Raw genomic sequence first — 24550 nt, forward strand, 5'->3', positions numbered from 1 at the left:
GCCGACGATGGGCGTAAGACATGGGAGAAGGCTACCTGTGCACTGGAGAGACCTTGGCTGGATCCAAGCCTACGGAACTATAACAGGGAAGTGCTCCCAAGACGCAGTCGAGCGAACTGGGATCTGCAAACCCAAGTGCCCGTCGTAAACGACTCCGAGCGCTTCCAACGGGCACACTCAGAATCCGTCGTCGATGCCCTTCGACTTCTCCTCGACTAGCCGCTTGTCGTTGATGTCCCACCACCATTGGTTGCTGCCGTCGCGACCGGGCTTCTTCTTGTCCTCCGCCGTCTCATCCCACGGCTTGGGTGACAGAATGTAGTGCACGTTCTTGACCCGATCGTCCCTCCATATCGCGTCATGTACGCCCTTCCACCGCAGCGTCTTGAGCGCGTTGTATATATACGGCAGTGCCACCCACCGTCCATAGAACAGATCGCCCAGCAAGCTCTGGTCCGCAAACTCGTAGTCCATGATACTCGGATCTTGAAGTCTACTCAAGATGAGCTCATACACTTCATTGCTGGGTACCACGACTTGAAGGCCACCATTCGGCATAGCCAGCCCATCAGCGGGACCAGAGCCTTGCTCTTGCGCTTCATCCGGCTTGTCATGCTGCCAAGTAAACGCGCAGTTCTCCGGTATCCAGTTCTTTGGGTAATGCGGCTTCTTGAGCGGGTTGCAGGCACAAGCATGACTTGCCGCGAATACACGCTGCCCTTTACCTGCCTGCTCAGCCCCATCTAGCGGGATGTCCATCAACTCGTCCATGTTATGCCGCACCAGCATATCGCTGTCCAACTGCACCACGCGCTCATATTCCGTCAAGCTGAACGGCGTCAACTTGGACCAACAGTCGTAGAAACGAGGGTCGTTGGTGTAGTCTTTGTGGACTTTCGGCAGCAGATATTTGACGCGTTTTTTCGGTATGTTTCGCGCATCGAGGGCGGCGTGTCCTTCGGCTGGGAAGGTATCCGTGTACAGGGCGACGAGCGGGTACTTGGACCCGACGAACTTGAGCGATGCATCGAGCGTGAGGAGACCTGTCAGGTACTTGGTGTTGGTGATGAGGGTCGTCCAGACCTTGGGACTGTCGACCACGCGCTCCGGCTTGCCGTTGATCTGATCCTGCGCCATGGCTGGGCAATTATCTTGGTATAAATTTCTAGTCGGGCGACCTTGATGGTCGCGATGGTGAGTGACAACTACATTCCGAAGATTTGGAGCAGGAGATCTTGTTTCAAGATTCTGGTTGAATTGTAATACTAGTCGGTAATCGCAACAGGTAGTCTGTGCGGCCGGCGCACCAGGATCCACGTCGTCATCGACCACGGCGACTTATCTCCGTCCTCCTATCGAAACAATTGTGCCTGACTCACCACAAACGTCTTCTCTCGCCGTACACCAAGGTCAAGGATGTGCCGAGCGAGCAGTATATTCTCGGCGCGCGTTTTCCCTCAATGTCTGCGACGGTGAGCGATGCCAAGTCCTCGCCGAAGCTAGCAGACCAGCAGCATGGCGAGAAGGAAGCGATAGTCCCAGCCAAAGGAGGGAACTACAAGGGATTCGTTGCGGGTGTCTTTTCAGGCATTGCAAAGCTTTCGGTGGGGTGAGTACATGTATTTCGAGTAGGAAATGTGCTGGAACGTGGTTCTGACTATTGGCAGACATCCATTCGATACCATCAAAGTTCGCCTGCAGACATCGGACCACTCCCAATTCAAAGGACCCCTGGACTGCCTGCTCCAGACACTTCGGAAAGAAGGCGTCAATGGCATATACAAGGTACATTTTCTTGTCAAGGCCACGGCCTCTTAGCTAACAGAGACCTCAGGGCGCCACGCCTCCTCTCATCGGATGGATGTGCATGGACTCCCTCATGTTGGGCTCCCTGACATTGTACCGCCGACTTCTCAACGAGCATGTCTTCCAACCACTGCGAGCTCGACCGAACCACCCAGCAATCTGGATGAGCGATGACGAGAGGAAGAAGCTACCAGCAGTCGGACATGCCATCGCGGGAACTCTTGCTGGGTGGACTGTCTCATTCATCGCCGCGCCTGTCGAACATGTGAAGGCTCGCCTCCAAGTACAGTACCAGGCCGACAAATCCAAGCGATTATACTCTGGACCAGTCGACTGTGCCCGGAAGATACTCAAAGGCCATGGCATCTCAGGCCTGTATCACGGCCTCTTCGCAACCCTCATCTTCAGGACTTTCTTCTTCGCCTGGTGGGGAACCTACGACATCTTCACACGCTGGTTCCAGAAGAACACCAACCTCAGCGCGCCGGCCATCAACTTCTGGGCGGGAGGTCTGTCTGCGCAGGTCTTCTGGTTAACTTCATATCCTAGCGATGTGATAAAACAGCGTCTTATGACCGATCCCTTAGGGCCAGATCGAAAGTTTCCCCACTGGCGAGATGCAGCGGTTACCGTCTACCGAGAATCAGGTCTCAAGGGTTACTGGCGAGGCTTCGTGCCGTGTTTCTTGCGCGCTTTCCCTGCGAATGCGGTGGCGCTTGTGGCATTTGAGGGAGTTATGAGAGCGCTGAATTGATGATCATACAGGTCCGGATTCCTACTCTATACACTATATATTAAACTCCGCTCTATCTTCACCTCCTAAGCCGAAACGCAGCTACTCATACAATACAGAAACACTCGAATGAATGCGATCAACCGACAAAAGGCTTCTGGCTAGCTCAATCTAACAAGAAGAAGCAACATGCTCAGCGTCGCGATATGGAGATTGATATAATGGAGGCGGCTGCTCATTCATTTCCCCTGTGGACTGAGCTGTCGAACTCGCCCTCTGCTGACTCGTTGGCCTTGGCGGCTGAGCGAGTGATGGCAGGAAGTTCAGCGAAGGCTGATGCAGCTGACCAGGGATGTACAGATCTTCGAACGGAGAGTGTGAGCCATTGACAGGCACTTGCGGCAAAGGCCTATACCGTGGCGCCGAGTGAGAGGTTCTGGACTCGGATCCCAATGTCCGTTGGCTTTCTGGACCTGGAATCTCCGAAATCTGGAGAGGCGTGACTGGTTGCTCGTTTGATCGATATGGAACCGAAGGTCTTCTTGGTCGTGGCGGTGGTTCCATTGTGCCTGTTTCTACCTTCGACGGAGTTTCCTTCTGGGCCAGCTTCCTTCGTTTCCGTGGTGGCTTCGCTTGCTCTGGTGAGGACTTCAGAACGCTGGAGGGAGCAATCGTCTTGGGCCGTGGCGACAAGGTAGCGGCCGCTGTCTGCACTGTCTCATCAAAGGATTCCAGTAATGGCATTGATGGGCTTCTGGCCATGAAGTCTGAATTGAAGCCGTCGCTCGAGAAGCCTTCTGGCGCTGGCATCAATCCGTGCCCGGTGAAGACCACGTTCTGCGGCAGGGGAGTCGAAGGGTCGAATAAATTACCCCCTGGCTGCTGCGAAGGGATTGTTCCGGAAAGATCGTTCAGGCCCGCGTAATGATCGTGGTTGGCAAGCTGCAGAGGCGGACTTGTCCATGTCGCTGGATCCGGAAAGTGGCTTTGGTTTCTCAGTTCTGGTGTCACTGGCAGCTCTGTCTTTGGCCCTCCAGCAACAAAAGGCTCGATCTTCCGCTCTCTCGCCCTAGCGATCGGCCGTGGCGTTTGATGGGACAGCGCCGTGGGAGATTCCATCTCACCAACCCCAAAATGACTCCGGACAAGATTATACCACCTCTTCACCTGATCCGCATCGCAGCCATACTGAGCAATCGTCAGGAGACACTGCTGGATATCCGGAGGAATGCTCGACACGGACTCGTACAACTGAGCAAGATATGTTGCGCGCTGCATCCCCGCGCTCGAAGCAGACTTCGATATTGTCCACACTCAAACGGCCGTCAAACCAACACCAACGAAAAAGAAGCCAACCCAAGCCACAATATATCAAACCTACACCTCCCGTCTCGGCAACGAAATGAACAACCCCTTCGGCAAAGAAAGGAACCCCAGAAAGAGTAAAGGGAAAGATTTCGAGCTCAAGGCTATCGCGACAACGACAGGAACCGACGCAGCAGCATCCAGACCTCAGCACGAACACCGAAGCCTTAATACTCAAAAGCCGTGAACGACGGGACGTGAGGTCGAGGTTTAGAATGTCTCGGTACCGCTCTGCCACGCATCCTGAGGGAGCAACAAGAGTGTGTGATCTGCAGGGCCGGGATGCGGTGGTGCGGCGTGGATGGGTGCTGTGGCAGTGAGTGGAGTGGGTATGGACGGGCCTCTGCTAGGCGAAGAGGGCAGGTAGTCTGTTGGTGCGGCGGGGATCTTCGTTGTGGTGGGAAGGTAGTTTGTGGAATGAGTTGGTGAGAGTGGAGGACGAGTCGCGCGGCTAGATTGGGTGTGCAAGGCGCAGCTTTGCGAAGCATAACATTCTCTCCCAGCAACACTACCACGCTTAACCAAGCCTCCGTCGCCATAACACTGCTCTCCAGCCCTCTCAATCACTGCGCAGCATCACCTGGCTATCACCCCACCTCCCTCCAAAAGCATCCGCAACCGCACGCCCAAAGCTTAAACCCCAAACCTCATGCACCCAAGCGCAAGATCGCCAGGCACGAACAACTCTCACCACCTATCAAACACATTTGTCTTCCTCGTCTGGCGTATCGCGGGAGTTAAAGCGGCGTGCAGGTGCAAGTCTATGCGAGTAGAGGTGGGTGGGTGGATGGGTGATGGTGTGTTCGGTTCCGAGCTTGAGGCTGTGGGTGCCGAGACCGTTTCTGGGGGAAAACGACAACACCTTCAATACGAGGACTCTTGGGTTCAGATGTCTGAAGAGAGGGAAGGGAATGTGAGAGGAGAGTCGGCCGTTACTTCGTTGTATTTTGTTGTTCTGAGTGATTGTAGGTGATAGTAGTAGTACATCTGAATGTGAAAAGCCCAACGCTCGCTGTTAGAACACCAGACACTGTCCTGTCCACTCCACCACGCCGAATGAACAAGGAGAACTAGTGATACACCCCATCGAGGCCATTCCACATCTTACAAAAGAACAGAAGGATCTAACCATTAATCGCTGCATTAACGCAATAAACGATGCCAGATCGTAAGAAACAAAAAATCAAAACTCCGTCCTCAGCGGAGAAAGACTCTGAAACTTCCTCAGAAGCCGCTCGGACTTCGAGCGTCGATTATCTCTGGTGAGCTGAAGCGGCGGTGTCGGGTTGAAGATCGAGGAGCGCGCTTCTACAGCGGTGCCGATGTCCATGAGCTGGGCGCAGGCACCGGTCACTGCTTGGCTTTGGGGGATGATGTCGTCTGTGGATGTGTCGATGAAGGTGTTGTTGATGAAGTCGGGGTAGTCGTTGATGTAGGTCATCATATCGCCGAAGTCGTCTTCGGGAGATTGGATATTAAAGGTTTGTGGCATTGACGGCTCGTTATTAGGAGGCATGGGGTGGAGGAAGGCCATATTAGTGGGATTGAAGTAAGGGTCCCAGTTGGCTTTCGCGGCGGCATTGGTCGTCGTATATTCCGCGGCATCGAAGAGGGTGGAGTCATTGCTGATTGCAGAGTGGCTCCGTAAAGGTGAGTCGTCGAGACCAAAGCCAGAGCGAAGCGCTGAAAAGTCGCCGAGGCTGCCTTGATTCTCCAGCGAAGCGCTGAGGTCGATCTTGGGAGGTGGCGAAAATGGTCGAGCGTTGCGAGGGAACGGGATATGGTGTCCAGCCTGCCAGTTCGCAAGTACTGCTCCTTCGCGGTAGTGGTCGATGACGTGACGCAGATATCTGTGAACGTGAAGATCGCCACGGACCAATTCAGGACAGAAGCCGCAGCCCAGAGTTTCGGTATTGGTGAGTTTCACGGTAGCACTGCTAACGTGGGTACAGGGTCCAGGGCCACACCGAGTTGGATGGACGTTTTTGTGATGGTTGGCCAGTCGATGCTTGCGTGTGTAAGTCTTCGGGCAATCAGGGCAGCGAAGAACGGTTTCGGGGCAGCATTTCTCTTTGACATGCCGAATGAAGTCTTTCTCCAGTTTGATCATGGAGCCGCACCAAGGGCAGCCGTAATGACCCTCACGGTCGGTGGTGTTGGGGGTTTCATCTCGAACTGGTGGAGGCGCCGGCGCCACATCGCTCAGTTCTTGGTGTTGGCCTGGCGATGTTAGAGCTATTGTATCAGCAGAGCAATTCAGACTCACCTTGGTCAAAGACTGCGGTATAGTGTTGAAGTATCAAGTGAGGGTGAATGCCGTGGTGGGCGATTTGTTCGAGCTGTCGCAGCACCGAAGCCGGCAGCTGCGTCTTGGTACAGCGTTGGCCCTTGTCTAGGCCATATATTTCTTGAGTGAAAGTCTCCATTGTATTGGTGTGCGGTTTGAAGCTTGATCTGCTGCGCCAATCGCCGGGCCTGCGGACGATGAAGGAGTGTAATTGGGCTGGAATAAGCCTTCTATTAGCAATAGCAGAACCAATGTAAAGAATGACGATTAATGATTGACAATAGGATAGATACTGGGGTCACAAAAATGTTGTCGACTGAAAGTCTTGAACGAGTCAGTCATGAAGAAGGAAGCTTCAGTTTATAAGACCCAGGATCCATCGTAGAAGACGGCACAGAGGGCGACGTTCGAGCACTGTTCCTGCAGTAGACACCGGCCACGATGGTGGCGAGTGCGGCCTGGTAGGGTGGCTTCGAGATGTAAGAGGTCCGAAACGCAAGACAGAAAAGCATCAAGCGGGAGAGACGTCACCGCAGCAAACGTTGCTTCTGGAACACGTTCAACTTAGCTGCATTGAGCAATGTGTCTGACCACCTGCAGACCGGTCAGAGCAGTTTGATGCAGACATGAAACGCAGAGGCGGCATAGGCGGCATTGGCGCGCCTGTTTCGGATTTGACTTTCGGATTTGACTTTTTGTTGCCTTTATCGCATGGTTCGCACGAAAGGTCGGTGACTTGCTGGCTGGAACGATGGGCGAAGGCTGGGCGAGTGCCAAAATTGCATTGACATTGTGGTATCAGATTTGGCGGAGTTCATGGTTGTGGAGGGACTTTGCTGCAACGGTACCCAAGACCCCAGTCTCTGGTGAAAAGAGGCCGCCCGGCCGCCTGTGCACGGCAACGCAGAGTTGCAGAAAACGCTTCCGCGCGAGCCGAGCTCTACCGAGAAGATCTTCACACTGTCTCGCAAATGTCATCAAGTTACGACGACTGCATGCCCTCACTGCATGGAATTGCATCACCTCTTCAATCTTTTAGACATCGCAGCTCATCAAGTCGGCCCAGTCCATCGCCGAAATGAAGAGGCGCATGTTGCATGATCCAAACAGCCAACAATGGCCGCTCACACCCATCATGCGACGCCTGCAGCAGCATGGAAACTTCGCGGATGCTGCAGTTCCTGCAGCGTGCATGTGGTCAGCTGCCAGCGCCTCGCCAATGACGGAACCCCGCAAACGAGATAGAGGGCTGCAGATGGACTAGATTCGAGAACAACTTGGATTATGCATTGCAGCATGCAGAAACGATGGTGCTTGCGAGGTCGGGCTCGTTGCCTTGTGATGATGAGGAACAAGATAGCGGGACACGTCGCATCACATGAGAGGTGAGGTCGCCTGCCAAGAAAACTCAAATGGGCGCACTGGTCACAAGGAAATGTTCGCATTGGTCTGTGCACAGTGAATTCTTGTGCGCTCGATAGCGAAGAAACCATTCTCAGCTTATGCCAGAGCATTAGCAGCGAGTTGGACTGAGAATTGACTTGAATGGTAATACACTAGCCTTGATTGACGATACCTGGACACCCAAGTTACGCCGAGCACTGCAGTTTTACGAGATGACAATGATATACAAGGAATCCCACCTCGGGATGGCTATGCTCTATTGTGTCTATACCTCTCCCATACAGCGCCTTCAAACGCCACGCCAATCCCGATGATGCAGCTACTCGTTGTAGTGGTATACCTTGGTCATGTTAGCCGCGACAATGCTTAAGACCGGGACGATGGACTTACAAAGTAGTTCGGTAGTCCATATGCTTTCCAGTTCAATCTCTGCGCCATCTTCGCAAAGCCTTCCGTCTCAATCAGGTGGTAAAATGGGAAAGGCGGGAACATAGCACCATCCCGGTGCACATCAGCCTTCACGAGCAAGGCCGTGCCACCCACGCCATCCAGTTCGACCTCTTTCCTAGGGTCGCCTTTCTCCTCTACGACGAGTCAGCCAGGTCACACAATACCGACATCAGGCGTACTTACCAGTCATATACGCCATGAGCGATCTGTATGTCGCCATCTCGGCATAACCCTCCAGTAGGATCTCATCTGGGCCCATCTTCGCCGCCAGTCCTTGGGCAGTTGGCGAGTCTTGCCAGCTGTTGAAGTCATAGGCCCTCACATCCATCGCGTCTTTATCCTTATTAAAGTATCGCTGGAAGCAGTTTGGGACGATGATTGGCTTGTCGTGGGACGCGAGGTCTTGAATCAAGGTTGGTGGAGTCTCGATGATATCGCTGTCAAGCCACAGCACCCACGATGTCGTGGGCCCGAGAGTTGTAAACAGCAAACTGTTCCTGGCTCTGCTCATGGCAGCGCGGCGCTCTTTTTGAGCTGCCATCTTGTGTCTTTCAGATTCTGTCTGCTGCACTGGTGGCTCGCTGTCCTGCCGCAGGATTGTGATGGAGGCAAACCTGTTCTTGTTCGTAGGTGCCTGAGTCTTTTGTATCCGCTCTTGTAATTGCTGAGTTGCCAGGTTCCCTTCTCGTCCTTTTGGGATAATAAAGCCCAGGGATATCAAGTCGTGTGGATACGAGAGTTTGCATAGGTTGTCCCAGTACTCTTGGTAGAATCGCGCCAAAGGCGTCAATATAAGAATGGATTCTCTGTTCCCGACCGGGTCCGGTGTTGTGGTAACATTGTTCATGTGGTAATGCACCACAGGCGGTGGGGGCGCGACCTCGTTCGGGCCCAGGTTCGCCGGTTTTCGAAAAGGGAGCGAAGGTGGTGATAGCGCATTCGATGCGGCATCTTTGCTCTTGAGCAGCTGGCGGGGAGCGGTGGATATCGAAGGTATGCTGGCGCTGTCGCCGAAGAAGAAGTACAGGAAAAAGATGCATAGCACGCCGGCGAGGACGTAGGTGATGGTGTTGTTGCGGCGGAGCGAGCGGGAGACCGCCATGGTGGGCGGTAGGAGGGGCAGTGGCTACGACGAGCGCATCAGTCGGCGGGCGGTGTTGGCGGAGGAGGTGGAATCGCTCGAAGGACCGGGAGGTCGCGTGGGCTTGGCGAGACAGAGGAGGCCGCCTATTCTAAGGGGTTTCCTTCTTTAGACTGTGCGGACACGAGCTGGTCCAGCAGCTGCTGCGGCATCAGCCGCGCGATCTCACACTCCTCCGGTTGTGGGACGGTGGTGCTGACGATGCCGATAGTCGTGTGCTGCGCCGTGATCCAAATGTCAGCCAGGCTGCGAAGATTCCGCAGTAGTAAGGCAGTGATGAGGTGGCATCATCAGCATCGACGCGCTCCAAAATAGGTAGCGTCTCGCTAGACTAATTCCTGTCTTTTTGGCGCGTTTCAGACCACTGGCGGCAAGCCACAAAGCTTGGCCATCTCTCGACCTCGCTCACCCCAACCTTCGTTTCTCACATAGAGGCCTTCGACATATACTGCTATCGAGACGTAAAGTCTCTGATATCATACGGAGACGATGACCATATGCTTTAGATTTTCTGTTTCCCCATCAAGAAGGCGTGATTCATGGTCTTGCACAGCACGAGGCTCAGACGCCTAGCAACGGGCTTCGTGAAGATGCAAGAAGTGAGGACTTTCTCAAAGTATTGTGTTGGCTTATTGTGGTCGGCCAATCTGCCTCAACTGACTCTATTGGTACAATAAGCGACACAGCATGGACGAGCACCAATCCGGAGGTTTGACAATAAAGACTGAGACAATAGGAAACAATGAATAGAGACCAAATCGTTGGACAGCAAACTTCACCGGGTATGTAGAATCGTCGTGCATCTTCCTTTACATCTGAGCGCATTCAAAACCATGGCTAATATCGAGAAGACGCCTCCAGCAACGGATTCCACTGCCCAACTGCACATCACTCTGCGGGATATTTCTCAGCGTTTACTCGATAGAATCCTACGTTTGCTGGGCTATCGCCGCCACCAGAATGAAGACCAGTCCGTCAAGCGAGCTTCGTCGAAGTCTAGCATCAGGCGACCCAATCCTCGAAATGGGTCAAACGGCATCAATCGCCGCCAGGACTTGCGAGCTCAACGCCAGAAGCACATGCCATTTTTGAGCAAAGAGCACCGCCACTTGCAGCACGACAAATGCTTTGCGCCGCACTTGATCGATGCAGTGAGGCTGTACAAGCTTCTCAGTCGATTGGAAGAAGAGCACAAAGAGAGTGAGAATATTGTCCTGGACATTCGGGCAAAGTCACTTGAAGATTCGATGCATGCCGAAGCCTTGAGAAAAATAAGAATGAAGGAGTTTCAATTCATCATCGAGGAGCACGAAGCAAATCTCAAAACCTCACACGAGGACATACAAAAGTGTAAGTCTCTATCTTGCCTCATTGGCGGCCAAGGCTCGCATGCAATATACTAAATGTATTCGAACGCAAAGGCATGAAGAGCGACCACGAACGCAAAAAGAAGTTGGTCGAAGTCCGAAAACAAATGGAAACTGCCATACAGAGTCTATTCGCAACGCTCAATGAATACCTGTTAACATGCGAGCCATTTCCCCTGACGACTGATTTCGGACTGGCTCTACAGAGCTGCTTCGAAAGCTGTCGACGGATGAAAGACGCCGAGAACAATCACATGGCACAGACCACGAAGAGATCTTTGGAACCAACCCATACCGCAGCGGCGCTTGAACAACTTCCGAATGAGCCCCATGCGCAACCCTCACACGTCAACACCTTCCATGAGCTCACGATTGCTCGCCAGCTCTACCGTCACTTGGAGCAGAAATTTTTCGAAGGCCACGCTATACAAACTGTTGGCGACAGCGGGGACCTGCCGCATGATCTCACGGAAGACAACCTGGCTAAATTCATGTCTCGACAAAAGCCGCTTGCGCCAAACGACTCCTCGTCAACTGATCCTGATATCGAGAGACGATCGCAGCGGGATGCTGAAGGCAGGCCTCTCAATAATGGAGTATCGATGCTACCACCTGCAGACGAGGAGCTCCGGAAGATTGTCGCAGACTATCATAAGACAAAGTTGCCTTTGGTGCAAAGCGGCAGGGAGATTGATCACATGAAAGACTATTACATCAGGGCAGTCGCACGGAGGCTTATTCTGGAACCAAGAGCCTCATCTGCTTCGTGCGATGCGGGCATAACATACGAAAAACCGTCCCTACCGCGAAGCAGAGCGAGAGCTCTTGAATACATACAACCAATGCCGGGACGAACATGAAATCTCGAGAGACAAGATAAATGAGGTCTTTGATCAGCGTTCAGTCCCCAGTGACACTGAGCTGCAGCCGTACACGAGTGATTGGAACTGCTCTACAGAGGCGCCATCGCAGATAGTCTGCAGAGCCTCCAATGTGCGTACTCGAGACATACGTCGATGGCATCGCATGATTGGACGACAGTCGAAGCTTGATCAGGACGAGGCATTCCCAAAGCCGTCGAGTTCAAATGGTCTGCAACCGGATCCGTCTTGGCCTTGGATCGATGCGGATAGAGAAGAGGATATGAAGAAGAGGCGACAGCAACTCGAGGCACATAGTAGAGCAATGGAAGAGCTACGTCTCGATGCGGAGGACAGGCGGAGGAATGCATAAAGTCGGCAACGGCGGCACTGAACGTTGTAAGCTCGTGGCCTCGTAGACAGGATCAACAGAGTCTCAATACCGTGATCACCCACTTCTTGCGCTACTGAAACTAGTCTTCATCGTCTGTCAAGTACAATCTGTTTGGGCAAGCGAACATGCCAGGTCTTCAGCACGGTTCTTCCTATAGCAAAGTCTGGGACCTGCTGAAACCTTGATCATCGAAACAGCGAGCGCTGGAAAGAATACCTCATCCTTCAAAGTCCGTTCTTTGCAGGACATAATGCCAGAAGATTCCGAACAATCATGCACTCTCTATGCAATACGCGCCGACAGACAAGTCTTCACATAACCCGGTGTCTGTTATACCATCTTCATCGGTGCGACTGTTCTCCCCGTGCCACAGGTTGAATGCTGTTCAGTTTCGTATTGCCGACAGCATTCGCCAAAGACGTAACGCCTGGCTTCATTCGCGAGGTAGGTTGCGTCCGGTTGGTGGTCTCAGAATTCCGGGGTTCGCGCGCACCTTCGTCATTGAATTCTAGCGTAACAGCCTCGATGGCATGAGAGCCGTTACCGCCACGCCGGCGTCGTGTACTTCTCGTGGACGGCGCCTGCTGCGCAGATGTCTGCACACGATGCTTGTCAAGCGACGCAATGCCGGGTGCTCGACCCCGGTTGACGGCTCCATCTTCCTGGTACCTATCTCCAGGATGACTTGACGAATTGGCGAAGCTCATGTATTGACTTGAATGAATCTCACGATGATCACCCCAAGCAGTGGAGTTTGGAGCACTATCGCTGTGTGGCTCTATGATATGCACGGTATCGTTGGCAGAGGTCCAGCGCGGACGATGGTCCTGATTGTGCGAGGCACCTTTGCCGGACGCGAGACCACGACCTCTTGATCCCGTTCTGCCTCTCTGCTGCTGAGTTTCACGGACATGCTGCGGTCCAGCGCTTGAAGTATTTCGAGACTCTTCGTGGGGCCGAGGCCGGGAATGCGGCGGGGTTTCGTTGTAGCTACCATTCTGGTAACGTGAAGTTGGAGAAATAGCTCGGTGGTAACCTTCGTCACGGTTCCGTCTATCGTACCCATAGCTGGGTGAGTACGACCGACGTGGTGGAGTCCGAGTGCGACCATGTTCTGGCTGGTGGCGAAATGGAGAGCGAGAGCGCTGGCGACCATAGTCATCGCTAGGTCTACGACGGGGGCCTCGTCGGTCCTCAGTCGCACCGGCGGTACCTGGGCGTCTAGTGCTTCCTTCTTTTCCCGGAGCCATGTCCAGATTCCATTCAACCGCTGAGGTCATGCAATGATCGGGATTGTAGTGCCCATAGAAAAGGTATACCACCTGTTCAAAGGTCGAGTACGAAATGGTCTCCCTGGCTGGCATTACCAGGGCTCTCTTGCTCACGAGTTCGGGTTCCAGCAGTATCATGGAGCCAGGACCGGCCTCGCCTGTCTCGATGATGATAGGGTCGTTCCGTCCTATATCTCGCCAAAGACTCTGCCAGAAGCCATTCTCCCAGTCTCGTCGATGGATCAAAGCAACCAACTTCTTATACATCAGAGACCCACGCGTCAGCCCCGTGAAGCCGCGTTTGTTGCGTGAAGTTCCTTTCAGACACAAGACTTGACTTCCATTGTCCTGTACTGCAAGAAAGCGCCTGACTTTGCGAGTCATGTGGCCAGTTGGGTACACAACATAGTCCTCTCTAGCATCTGCTTCAAGTTCGTCTAGCTCTTCACTGGGCACTATTGGCGTAGAGACTGGCGTCCAAAAGAACATACCAGGCTTCATGTACGGGCCATTCGTCTTCGCGTCATAGGAGTATCCCAATAGCTTAAGCGAGTCGTCGTACGCCTTCTTGTCATTTCTCGCGTATGCTTCGCCCAATGCGCTGGGCTGTGGCAGGTCTTCGATATCTGAATTCGAAGCATCGTCTACAAAGTCCGACGGTGGGCCAGATTGGTCCAGAAGGGGATATGATCCAGGATCAATTCCATCAGTGAATGCGTCTGGAGTGGTGTTGGTTCCAGTGGCTGTCGGCGTGTCTGTACGAGGATGTGTTGTGGAGGTAGATGGTGAAGTTTGAGACTCTTTCGAGGTCGAATCGCTTGGCCTCGAGGAATTGGAGTGAGAGGAATCTCTGTCCTCAAATCGAGTGCCAAGAACAACTTCGCTGGCAGGCATGTCGTCGGCAGCGGGTCTGTGCGTCGCAGAGACAAGTGAATGGGAAACGGCCTTGGATTCTCTCCAATGGGTTACTTAGTCCAAGGTGTCCAGAGATCACCAGACCACGACACGGCTTTCACGAGTGTCTGCACATTCACTCATGATCTGGCCTTTCTCCCGTCGAGACATCCGCTTGCCCCATGACTACCCAAGGTCCATTCCAAGATCATGAACCTCTGATGATCAGTGGTAAGGGGACCGCTTATGGTGGATGATGGCATCGATCATTCCGTAAGACTGAGTTGTAGATTAACAGTGCCTAAGCTTCTTGAACGCCTCGGATCTGCCCCCGAGGCCTGTCGAACCGAAGCAACCCATAGTAGCTTGTTTACCAGCCATCTTGGAATCGATCACAGTAGTCATCAGTGACTTTTCGAGGCGTTAGGAAGGGAACAGTGGTAATGATGTTGGAGTGAAGACCAAGGACGAGGTGAAGTCCAGCTTCCATGGCGCACGGACCGCCGCCAGTCTCGCCGCCCCTGGATGACACTTGACTACAAGTCTTTCTATCTCGACCTCAACACAGCTCTAAAGGTTATCCGTTGAAGCACGAATACATCAAATGTTGAGCCAATGTGCCTTTGCGGCTAATTGAATGCTGCATTGACAGCTACGACCATGAAGTCAGACGGAAATTCGATATTTTGAGCGAAGTTCAGATGATTACTGTAAAGTTAGTGGAGCTGCGGTTCCGTTATGCACTGATGCTCATACTAATGCGAGTAGCATGAATCCCAGATATTCTTCATGTCTGTACAAAAGAAACTTGCTGGTCGATAACACCTCGATAACGCCCGCACACCTTTCCGTTCATTCCACATCCCGTTGATGATCGAAAACATCTCCCGTATCGGTCTCAAAGATTCTCAATACCTTCGCCCACGTTCATCTGAACCCAATATCAAGACATCTTGTCAAAAACGATCCCACGGCATTCAAACGACCGGTAACGACGAGCTTGCCGCGGCAGTCGAGCAATCGCTTCACTCTAGCATATCTAACGAGGTCGCACCACCATTGAATTGCCGATGCCTAAGTATCAGGCCAACGACGAGGTGGAGAATAGGTGCGAAAATGCGGGCGACGATCACGCTAAGGAGAGCGAGACTAATCCCTTACTGAAACTGCCTGACGACGGCAGGCATCTAAATCTCGCTGTTAGTATTAGCGCACCTGGAAATGGACAGGTCGACGATTAGTGAGAGCACCCGACGTATCCTCGTCCGAGTACTTCGTCATGACCCCGTTCAGATAGTCGAGTTCGTCCTCACTGAGCGAGGCGTCTGAAGCCCTGGAGCTTGAAACCAGAACCGGTGACAATTCCAATGTCGAAGCCGAGCCAGTCTCGCCGGTCTGCAGTTGGATTGGGTCGAATGAGCCGACGTCTCCCTCAAAGCCACCCTGATCGAGTTGAATTTTGCCGACCAGTTTGAAGTGTCTCCCATACTGCTCCCAGTCGTGCGAATCAAGTGTGGCGATGTTCCAGCCTCCACGAGGATCGTCAACGAAGGCCATCAGCTGCTTGCCAAATTGGCGGAAGCCAACCATATCCACACACTTTCAGACCTGCAGGCTCCAAAGGGTTCTCACCAGGTAATCGCGGTTCTCATTTTCTACTAAGTCCTCTGGAGCAACCTCCAGCTGCACCTTCCAGAAGAGATTGCCCGGTCGCAAGATAGATGCAGCCTCTTCATGATGCCTGCGATATCCGTCTGCGGGTGTCCGGGCATTGAAATCTGGGCTACTTCGAATTATGTATCCTGAATTCGAATCGTCACGGTCATAGTAATCATTTGCGTTATCTACGGCGAGAGGGTCATCTTCCGTCTTCTGCACGCCTGTGTCGCTAGAAGCTTGCACTTTGACAGAGACGTCTCGGTCAGGCGAAGCTTTCGAAGGTTGAGTGGTGGCGCTTTTTTCTGCCTTTTTGATAGACGGGCTCTTGTTAGGCGAGATGGTTGACTCAAGGGCTGTTCAAGGCGTTGTGGGGAAGTAGTTTTCTGAAGAGTGGTCGATGGCGTTCAATGGAGTAGAGAAGAAGACCCAGAGCAAGATTATGAATCTATTCATCGTGTGTCGTGTCATCCTGGCAACCGACAAGTGAAGGGGCAACCGTCACGCTCCGCGGTCACATGAAATTAACCCAATTCACTTCGCCGCCGCCGCTAGCGCGGTCAGCGCACAGACCACCGCGCTCTTTTAGTCTGCTTCTTCCCGCCCGCATCTCGCACCAGCTTTTCCTACGCCGCACCAACGAGCCATCATACCACAGCACATATCTCTGCACCAAAGAGACATCCACACACCCAAAATGTGCCGCCCGCTCACCGTCACCTGCCTCCGCCGCGTCGCAGGCATCGACATCTGCGACCACTACTTCACCTTCTCCGACCTCAAAATCCCCTGCAAGAATCCAGACTCCCAAGAGTGTCGCGACGGCAAGGCAGAGCTCGTCGACTTTCAGAACCCATCCACGTTGTGTGCGGGTGCGTACAGATCAATCTGTGAGCTTTGTTTGCGTATACTGACTTGTCGCAGGCCGTATCGACGGTCTGTACCTCGATGCCGATGAGCGTGGAAAGCGGTGTGTGAAGGCTTTGGAGAAGTATGGTCAGTCGCTGCATCGTGTCAACCTCGAGGGCCCCGGGACGGTGTCTTGGTGGAAGCGGAAGAGCGCCAAGAAGGGCGAGGAGGTTGGCGCTGCGAAGTCAAAGGAGTCGAGCAAAGACTTTTGAGCGAGCGTGATGCTATTCGAGGGCGGTTGTTGTGCAGTTCGGTTGATCAAGGAGGTCATGGTGTGGTGTGTTGACGGAAGTTTCATCGAGAGGCACTACAGGTCTGATTCCATGGGACCAGGTTGAAAAGGTTTAGCATGCAAACACGATCGTTGGGTATACCTATGGAGTGTTCAAAGCTCGGGCACCTATGCGCGCCCCTTGCCTTTGCCTTCATATGAAGGCACAGGTTCGGCCTGCTCATCTTCTTCTGACTCGTCGTCGTCATCATCCTCATCCTCATCCTCATCCCAGCCGAAGAATTTGCTCCCGGTCGATGCCTCAGCTTTGGGGTCGTCGCTCGAATCAGAGCTCTCTTCCTCCTCTCCTTCGCTGTCGTCTTCTTCTACGTTCTCCGAGCTCTCACTTCCCGTGCGCTCCGACTGAAGTAGTCCTTCTCTCATGGCTTTCAAGACGGCCTCTCGTGTCTTGTTCTCAGCCTCTTCTTTACTCTCCACGTACTCGGCATTCAATCTTCCCTGATTGGCACCCCCTTTGCCGCTTCTAATCTCTTCTTCTCTCCGTTCAGACGCTTCCACCACAGCCTCCCATCGCTTTTTACGCTCTTCCCTCTCCTTCTTTTCCATCTCTGGCTTGACGGCCAGGTATTCTGCGAGCTTCTTCGCCTCATCCACGGTGCGCAGTCTGCGACCGTCAAGATTTCTGTTCGAGCCATTGACATTCTGGTTTTGTCTGTTCTTGCGACTGCTCATACGTCCACCAGCAGCGCGAAGCTGGGATCCGAAGCCACCTTTTCCACCGCATAGCTGTCTGCTAAGTCTGAGAGACAAGAGACTGTCGGACGGTGAACTCAGAAGGGTGGTGATGGACTCGTGGTTTGAGGGAAGTAGTTGCTTGTTCGACACGGTCGTGAGGATCAACGATTCATCAAGGGCCGGGAGTCGGTTCAAGACTGAGTCGTACACATCGCTGACCGATGCTGAAGAGCGGGTTGGGAGTGAGAGAGTACGTGGCAGTCCTAGGCCAGCAAACGTGGCCAGAAGGACGTTGATGGTGTGTTCCGAGGCCATGGCGATTGCAAGACGAGTGGTGCGAATTTCCTGGGGGAAGAGTTGAGTGTGGTATGTCGAGAAGGATAGCGAATGTGCGCAAAGACTGTGGTGTGAATTGAGTGACATGTGAAGAAGAGACGACGTGAAGTGGAGGCTGGCGATCAGCGCTCGCTTAAGCGTCCAATCAAATTCTGTCCCCGCTAGCGTCGCGCACACATGGACTTTTGAGCTTCAGCGACGACAACACCTCCTCCTCCTCACGATCGCCGCATCACACCAGAACAACATCTTCCACCACCCTCAACAACACCGCCAAGATGTGAGATGCACCGCACTGCCATTGATGCGACCAGTCAGCTGATTACCCTCGCTCCAGGTTGATTCCCAAGGCCGATCGCAAGAAGATCCACGAGTACCTCTTCCGTGAGGGTGTCCTCGTCGCCAAGAAGGACTTCAACCAGCCAAAGCACGGCGAGATTGACACCAAGAACCTCTTCGTATGTATACACTGCAGCGTCTGCATACCTCCCAAATCTAACTCCCACCCAGGTCATCAAGGCCTGCCAGTCCCTCACCTCCCGCGGCTACCTCAAGACCCAGTTCTCCTGGCAATGGTACTACTACACCCTCACCCCAGAGGGTCTCGACTACCTCCGCGAGTGGCTCCACCTCCCTGCCGAGATCGTTCCTCAAACCCACGTCAAGCAGCAGCGTTCGCACGCTCCCCCGCGTGGCATGCTCGGCGGGGATGACCGCGAGCGTCGTGGTGGTGGCCGTGGCCGTGGTGACCGCGAGGGTGGCTACCGCCGCCGCGAGTATGGCGACAACAAGGAGGGTGGTGCTCCAGGCAGCTTCAACCCAGAGTTCCGTGGTGGCTTTGGTCGTGGCCGTGGCCGTGGCGACGCTCCACCAGCTTCCTCTTAGAAGGAGGATCCTGACTGGGCCGACGTCGCGAATACGACCACCGAGGGCGTTACAGGTGACTGGGCGGGCGCTACCGATGCTCCGACTGAGGAGGCCGCTCCTGGCGGTATGTGGTAGTGACCCTTTTAGCGGCTGTCACGGCTCGACGGACGTCACCGACGGATGCATTGAAAAGAGGTTGCTTTAGAAGATAGGCGGACCTGGCTCCACAAGGCTAAGCGAGATAATCCATGTGTCTGCCGGCGTTCATGGCGTTTTCCTAAACTCGAGATGTGGTGGTGTCAGATAGACCCAATTCGCATTCTTGATCACTTCTCCGTGTTTCGACTCTCCCAGACCCTCTACCGTGACTCCACACACTCGAACACTCTCCAGTGCTGACCACAAATCTCGCTGTAGTCTTGAGATGATAAACAACACCTAACTCCATGCGTACTGGTGACGAAACAGTCCAGCTCCCCTACAGTGATCTCTCTTTCAAAGCAGAAAAAAAGCCTCGCGGAACTCCTAATCGTACTCTCGACCCTCCAAGTCCCGACTTCCGCATCAACCACCCTCATCTCCTCGACCTCTTGTCCGGCGGCGACTTCATGTACGGCCCATCTACAGAACAAAGTCACATTCCTAGCCTGCACAACACAACCCCGAACCGCGAACATAAGGAGCAACTCACGAGTAACGCATTTCCCCGTATCCCCCAAAGCATCCACCAAGCAAGAAGACTCGTTGCATTCATCTACATAACGTCGAGTTGGCAAAATCTCTCGTTTCGAGTGGAAGAAGAGGGGACTAACGATCTGCGCAATACTTGTGCCCGTGCGATACGCTCTTCGAGCAGTACATTTGCGCGCAGAGGGTGATGGGGATGGGTTTTGGTGGCATCTTCTCGTTGGTCAAAGGGAAAGGAGGGCAGCGATACTATGTAGGGATGCTTTTGTTAAGAGCGAGCTTTATTGACGCAAGGAGATATCGCCCGACACATATCGTTGTTGTTGCGTGTGTGTGGCTGGTCATGCACGTCGTCGAGGCGCATGACCGGCGATGCAGATGTTGTGGAACAGTGATAGTGGAGAGGTGTTGATTGGACAGCCTTGTGAGGATTGCCCCTTCTTCTTCTTTCTATTTTGATTATCGTTTTGTTTTCTCGGTAAAGTCTCTTCCGCCATCGCCGTCATCGTTGTAGTGGGAAGGAGACGGTCTCCCTCCTCCCTCCAAAAGCCAAAGAACCCGTCAATACTAACCAGAAATACCCAGAACCGCACCCAGTCTATCCCATCGATCATCAAACTCCTGACTTTTCTCCTGAAACGCTACGCTTAAGAACCCGCACACACAAATCAGCCGACGAACAGACGAACGAACATCGCCCATCAAGAACAACACCACCAACCGCCCACCTACGACGGCGTCGGCAACTGCACCGCCAAATTCATCGTATTCAAATACTGCAGCACATTACAATCATCACACCGCACCAACTTCTGCAGTCCACAAACCTGCTCCTGTAACGCCTTATTCGCCGCCAGCAGCCGCGTGCGCTCATTCTCCATGTCCTTGATGTACGTCGCGGCCGTGGAGATGATGACGGCTTTGGACGGCATGCGCGGGGAGGACGTGTCTTCGAGCGTGATGTCGGTGCAGGGCTGGGCGTCTTTGAGGGAGGGGAGCGTGAGGCGCAGGGATTCGATTTGGTTGTTGAGGTTGTCGCGGTAGCGGCGCTCGACGAGGTTGTGTGGGACGCGGCCGCGGTTTTTATTGAGGGCGTCGCGGGTTATGGAGCTGTGGTAGCTGTTGTGGCGGGAGTTTGAGATTTCCGGGTCGGTTTCTTCTGGTTCTGTTGCGTTGCGCTTCATCTTTGCTGGTGGTGGCTCGAGGTCTGAGGTCGGGGCGCTCCGTCGACGTGGGTTGGGGATCTGGGGGACTTGGGCTGCGGACATTGATCTCGCGTGGTTGAACTTCGGGAGGGATTGGTGTTGGTGTTGCTGATGATCTGGTGGCTGCTGGTGTTGCGACTTGGGCGAGCACTGTCGATGTTTGGGACAAAGCTCCAGATTCCAGCAACTATCGGCATCACCAGGACATGGGAAGGCGAGCTTCTCGTCCTCTGATAGTGGTCTCAATGGTCTGAAGGGTGAGATGGGAGTGGGCGGGAGGTTCCGAAGAGCATGTTGTGTCGGGAATGACCACTCCGACATGTTGTGCAAGGGTAGGTCAGATCTTTGCTGCTGCTGCTGGTTCTGTGAGGCCCCTGCAAGCTGTCAGCTTCGTGCTCGATGAGCGGCGTGGGAGGCGATGCGCGTACAGACTGTCTGATGATGGTGGCTCTGTTGTTGCCCATCCTCACGCTGAAAAGCGTTCACGTCGTTGTCGAGCACCAGACGCTCAGGAGATACGAACAGGGGTTCAGCACTGAACTGGATGCTCCTAGAATCAGCCATTGGGGGGAGTGTGGCATGTGACTTGGCAATAGCTTCTGAGATGGTTGCAGATTTGCTTCACTGTGCTGCGCAGTGGTGAGAGAGGGTGCAGATCGAAACGTCAGCGAGCAGCGCGAGAAGCAGGCCTCCGAGATTTAAAAGGTAGACAACCCTTCACCGTGTGCCTCATCTGCCTCACCTCTTGTGATGGGTAGATTGTGTCACCGAGAGTCATAGGCATGTAGAGCAGCCTCTCAAGAAGCAGCAAAGGCCTACCTCCGCGGCAGAGAGTTTAGCTACGGATGGATATGGATAGCCAGGCCTGTTTCGTTCAACCTCGCACATGGAACAGCTTCGAGGACATCCTTGCTGCTCAGCGCTTGGGGTCTTGCAGTCACGTGGAGGTGTGAAGAGCCAGGACAGAGCGGTCTAGATCTGCAGGTTAGTGGAGAGGCTGGTTGGCTTGGGGAGCCGTGGTGTGTGAGCTGATCAAGCCAGACAGTTGCAATCGGTACTTTCGCTCTGGCACTCGATCTTCGTGAAGCGGCTAGCATATCCCGGCCCGAACAATCGGGACCTGCAGAAAACCTGCCCGAAGACAACTCCCCACGTGGCAGAGCATTTTCCAGAAGCGCTCAGAATCTGTCTTCGCTTGAACAGCTGCCATTGGAGAGGACATGCCCAAAGACGAAAGCTGAGCAAGCAAGGTAGTTGAGTAGGAAAGCCACAAACGTCGATGTAGGTTAGAACGACCCCTGTCCGCCATATCGGCTGCCGAGGGGCTTGTTGATGACACCAGTTCTGCCGAAGATAGCTCGCACTTCACACCGGTCTAAAAACGCGTTTGCGCAATTGGGAATCGAGCAGGATAAGAGGTGATAGCTGGCGCTCTCGTTTCACTAAACGTCAGACGTCTTTATGCTGTGCATACGTCGATGAGAGAGACATCCATAGCAGCGAGATTGCTATGCGTAGGACACTCAAAGCAGGTCCTATGTCGAAATTAGCTTTTCATACACATAAACCTTCTGCTAGCTGTTGTCTTCAAGAGGACCTCTCTTCGAATGTAAGTCTTGCTTCGGCGTGGACAACGATTTCTCCGTTTGAAGCGCAGCGGCTGTTTGTCGGCACGATACCTGCTCGCTAACTCACGCCCACAGGGACAACGTTCATCATCAAGGGCACTTTCTGCCACAATCCAAAGGTACTTTGATCGTCGATCCAATCCCTGTCAGGTTCCGATAGGGTAAAGTCGAAGTTGTAGAGAAGACGAGCGAGGATCAGCCGCATCTCCATGTACGCCAGGCTGTGCTTGTCGTTAGCACTACGGGCGGAAGAAGCCCATCTCACAAACAAGTCTCACCTCTGCCCAAGACAGTTGCGTGGCCCTATCGCGAACGGCTGCACCAGCTCCAGCTCGTCCGCGGCATACTTGGCGTCGCCGAGCCAGCGTTCGGGCACGAAGGAGTCGGCGTCGCGGAAAGCAGGTTTGTAACGGTTTGCTGCATATTGTGCTACGCCGCAGAAGGTCTGAGGCGCAGAAGGCATGCAAGTTAGCGGAGGCGTGTTGATGTAATGGTACAGGAAAGCATTTACCCCGTACGGTACCCACTCGCCAGCAACCAGCTGTCCTGCTGGATCCGCGATGCGCCGATGCCATTCTGTTGGAACCGGAGGATACAAACGAAGTGACTCGCGTAGCACAGCCGTCAGGTACTCGAGCTGATTAAGTCTGTGGATGTCAATGTCATCGTCTGTTGCGAATGCGGCCCGGATGTCGGCCACGAGACGTCTGTACACCTGGTTGTTTCTGCATAGCAAGTACAACGCGCCGGCAAGAGCACCTGCGGTCGTCTCGCTTCCTAGAAGATATTGGTCATTGGCTTGTGATATGTGTGCTCCGTACATACCGGCTATGATGAGGGTCATCATGTTTGGAACAAGTTCAGCCAGACTAAGTGGCTGCTGCTTGCCATGATCGCGCAAGGCCAGTGTGATGAAGTCTGGCCTATCTGTCTCCCCTCGATCGATTCGACTCTTGACCTTCTCGATGGTCATCTGTCTGTGTTGAAGGCGACTTTGCAAGGCCTACGAGTGTGTTAGATGACGTGCATAAGCTCGGCAGATCTAAAGAAACAAGACAAGTGACCGGTCTGGGTTTATTGTGCAACTCCGACGTACCTCGTTTGAAGACAGATAAGGTAGAAACCGTCTAGTCCAAGGGAATGTAGAGTGCAAGTGGGCCACCATCAGACCAGTTGTGACGTGATGGAAAATGAAGTATATCCAAGGATGTTCTCGTCTCTTGACCAGACCGTCAAACGACTCTCCAAAGCATAGGTCGCCAATGATCTGTAGATGTGCTCAGCAACACCTCGCCAAGCTGAAAAGCTTGACTGATACTCACGTCGAAAGATGTCCAATTCAGCCAGGCGACCATATCATGAGGCCCCTCTTTAGCACTCGTGGCCACACCTTTGATGAGCAGGTCGACGTAGCCCCTGACTATATCTCGCTGTTCATCCATAGCCTTCGTGCTGAAGGCCGGTGACAGGAAGCTGCGGAAACGTGCATGGCTGCGATCGTCTGCTAAGAGGATACTGTTGATCCCTCCTTTGGGCGCTGGAAGGAACTTGCTAGGGTCTCGTGGGTTTTGTTGTCCTGTACTGGACTTTTGGACGTAGAGATCTAGTTCACGTCAGCGATACTAGCCGTGGTCTGATATGTTCATTTCTTGCCTCTCCATGCTGAAGCATCGGCATAGACCAGTCTGTCAGGCGCTATGCGGACTACTCGTCCATACTTCTCGTGCAGTCGAGGAATGATAGGCTTCGCAAGATCTCCTTTGAATACGTGGTACGTCCAAGGCAGTTGAGACGCTGCCCAGAATCGCGGGCCAGGGTATCGTGATAGTGGGTGGAAGTATACGTTGTAGACACATGATCCGATGAGATACAACGCAGCCTATTCGTGTCAGCAGGCTCGTACGCCTCTTCATCGCGATAGGCTTACAAAAATGCACAAGATACCGAGTGCCGCCGTCGCCTGTGCTATCAATGCCATTTCTGAATCTTGCTTCCCAAGAATGCGGCAGAGCGTGGGAGAGCAGGTCAAGTAATACTTCTCCGATCACCTATCTTACATCTCACCCCGTACTCGCCAAGTAGTCTCTTCTGACAGGCCCTTCGTCGGACGACCACAAGGAACCCTACTGCCCTATTTTGCTGCATCCTCTCAGCATTCGCGAGCTGAGGGCGGGGTTTGTCAGGCGAACCGCCAGCTAGGAGGAAACTCTCGCCGTGGTGGTAGCACGACGAACGAGACCCTTTCATCCACCTCTCCGTTTTCCTTTTTCGTCCAGCATACGTCCAGAGATCTCTCGTCGTCCTGTCTGTAAGTCACGGTGTA

The 24550-nt window shown here is 53.6% G+C and overlaps 13 protein-coding genes across 13 annotated transcripts; 4 read left to right on the top strand and 9 right to left on the bottom strand.

The window, feature by feature from the left end:
• Positions 1–177: 177 nt before the first annotated feature.
• M409DRAFT_63512 (glycosyltransferase family 8 protein) lies at positions 178–1137 on the bottom strand (the record flags this gene model as incomplete). The annotated part of the gene is made up of 1 exon (XM_033815633.1): positions 178–1137. One exon carries the CDS (start codon positions 1135–1137, stop codon positions 178–180), a length of 960 nt encoding a protein of 319 aa, XP_033672885.1.
• A 323-nt stretch (positions 1138–1460) lies between these two features.
• Positions 1461–2560, top strand: M409DRAFT_18228 (uncharacterized protein; the record flags this gene model as incomplete). Its single annotated transcript, XM_033804413.1, has 3 exons — positions 1461–1609; positions 1668–1785; positions 1835–2560. The coding sequence occupies 3 exons, from the start codon at positions 1461–1463 to the stop codon at positions 2558–2560; spliced, it is 993 nt and encodes a 330-aa protein (XP_033672886.1).
• A 214-nt stretch (positions 2561–2774) lies between these two features.
• Positions 2775–3817, bottom strand: M409DRAFT_50599 (uncharacterized protein; the record flags this gene model as incomplete). The annotated part of the gene is made up of 2 exons (XM_033811574.1): positions 2775–2901; positions 2955–3817. The coding sequence occupies 2 exons, from the start codon at positions 3815–3817 to the stop codon at positions 2775–2777; spliced, it is 990 nt and encodes a 329-aa protein (XP_033672887.1).
• A 1270-nt stretch (positions 3818–5087) lies between these two features.
• Positions 5088–6330, bottom strand: M409DRAFT_50600 (uncharacterized protein; the record flags this gene model as incomplete). Its single annotated transcript, XM_033811575.1, has 2 exons — positions 5088–6139; positions 6171–6330. The coding sequence occupies 2 exons, from the start codon at positions 6328–6330 to the stop codon at positions 5088–5090; spliced, it is 1212 nt and encodes a 403-aa protein (XP_033672888.1).
• A 1584-nt stretch (positions 6331–7914) lies between these two features.
• On the bottom strand, positions 7915–9147 carry M409DRAFT_18231 (glycosyltransferase family 62 protein; the record flags this gene model as incomplete). The annotated part of the gene is made up of 3 exons (XM_033804414.1): positions 7915–7935; positions 7986–8179; positions 8229–9147. The coding sequence occupies 3 exons, from the start codon at positions 9145–9147 to the stop codon at positions 7915–7917; spliced, it is 1134 nt and encodes a 377-aa protein (XP_033672889.1).
• An 872-nt stretch (positions 9148–10019) lies between these two features.
• Positions 10020–11413, top strand: M409DRAFT_50602 (uncharacterized protein; the record flags this gene model as incomplete). Its single annotated transcript, XM_033811576.1, has 2 exons — positions 10020–10536; positions 10608–11413. The coding sequence occupies 2 exons, from the start codon at positions 10020–10022 to the stop codon at positions 11411–11413; spliced, it is 1323 nt and encodes a 440-aa protein (XP_033672890.1).
• A 735-nt stretch (positions 11414–12148) lies between these two features.
• On the bottom strand, positions 12149–13972 carry M409DRAFT_18233 (uncharacterized protein; the record flags this gene model as incomplete). The annotated part of the gene is made up of 1 exon (XM_033804415.1): positions 12149–13972. One exon carries the CDS (start codon positions 13970–13972, stop codon positions 12149–12151), a length of 1824 nt encoding a protein of 607 aa, XP_033672891.1.
• A 1206-nt stretch (positions 13973–15178) lies between these two features.
• M409DRAFT_50604 (uncharacterized protein) lies at positions 15179–15562 on the bottom strand (the record flags this gene model as incomplete). Its single annotated transcript, XM_033811577.1, has 1 exon — positions 15179–15562. The coding sequence occupies one exon, from the start codon at positions 15560–15562 to the stop codon at positions 15179–15181; it is 384 nt and encodes a 127-aa protein (XP_033672892.1).
• A 763-nt stretch (positions 15563–16325) lies between these two features.
• On the top strand, positions 16326–16749 carry M409DRAFT_18235 (uncharacterized protein; the record flags this gene model as incomplete). Its single annotated transcript, XM_033804416.1, has 2 exons — positions 16326–16500; positions 16553–16749. 2 exons carry the CDS (start codon positions 16326–16328, stop codon positions 16747–16749), a joined length of 372 nt encoding a protein of 123 aa, XP_033672893.1.
• Positions 16750–16937: 188 nt separating this feature from the next.
• On the bottom strand, positions 16938–17819 carry M409DRAFT_50605 (uncharacterized protein; the record flags this gene model as incomplete). The annotated part of the gene is made up of 1 exon (XM_033811578.1): positions 16938–17819. The coding sequence occupies one exon, from the start codon at positions 17817–17819 to the stop codon at positions 16938–16940; it is 882 nt and encodes a 293-aa protein (XP_033672894.1).
• A 359-nt stretch (positions 17820–18178) lies between these two features.
• Positions 18179–18689, top strand: M409DRAFT_33405 (uncharacterized protein; the record flags this gene model as incomplete). Its single annotated transcript, XM_033810290.1, has 2 exons — positions 18179–18298; positions 18351–18689. Coding segments are annotated over 2 exons (459 nt in total), but the record flags the coding sequence as incomplete, so codon positions are not given.
• A 1433-nt stretch (positions 18690–20122) lies between these two features.
• On the bottom strand, positions 20123–21163 carry M409DRAFT_50606 (uncharacterized protein; the record flags this gene model as incomplete). The annotated part of the gene is made up of 2 exons (XM_033811579.1): positions 20123–20973; positions 21028–21163. The coding sequence occupies 2 exons, from the start codon at positions 21161–21163 to the stop codon at positions 20123–20125; spliced, it is 987 nt and encodes a 328-aa protein (XP_033672896.1).
• Positions 21164–22285: 1122 nt separating this feature from the next.
• On the bottom strand, positions 22286–24205 carry M409DRAFT_63524 (uncharacterized protein; the record flags this gene model as incomplete). Its single annotated transcript, XM_033815635.1, has 8 exons — positions 22286–22448; positions 22506–22672; positions 22739–23004; positions 23053–23230; positions 23324–23494; positions 23550–23830; positions 23881–24106; positions 24155–24205. 8 exons carry the CDS (start codon positions 24203–24205, stop codon positions 22286–22288), a joined length of 1503 nt encoding a protein of 500 aa, XP_033672897.1.
• Between the last annotated feature and the right edge of the window lie 345 nt (positions 24206–24550).

This window comes from Zasmidium cellare (genome assembly GCF_010093935.1).
Source record: "Zasmidium cellare ATCC 36951 unplaced genomic scaffold M409scaffold_4, whole genome shotgun sequence".
NCBI lineage: Eukaryota > Fungi > Ascomycota > Dothideomycetes > Mycosphaerellales > Mycosphaerellaceae > Zasmidium > Zasmidium cellare.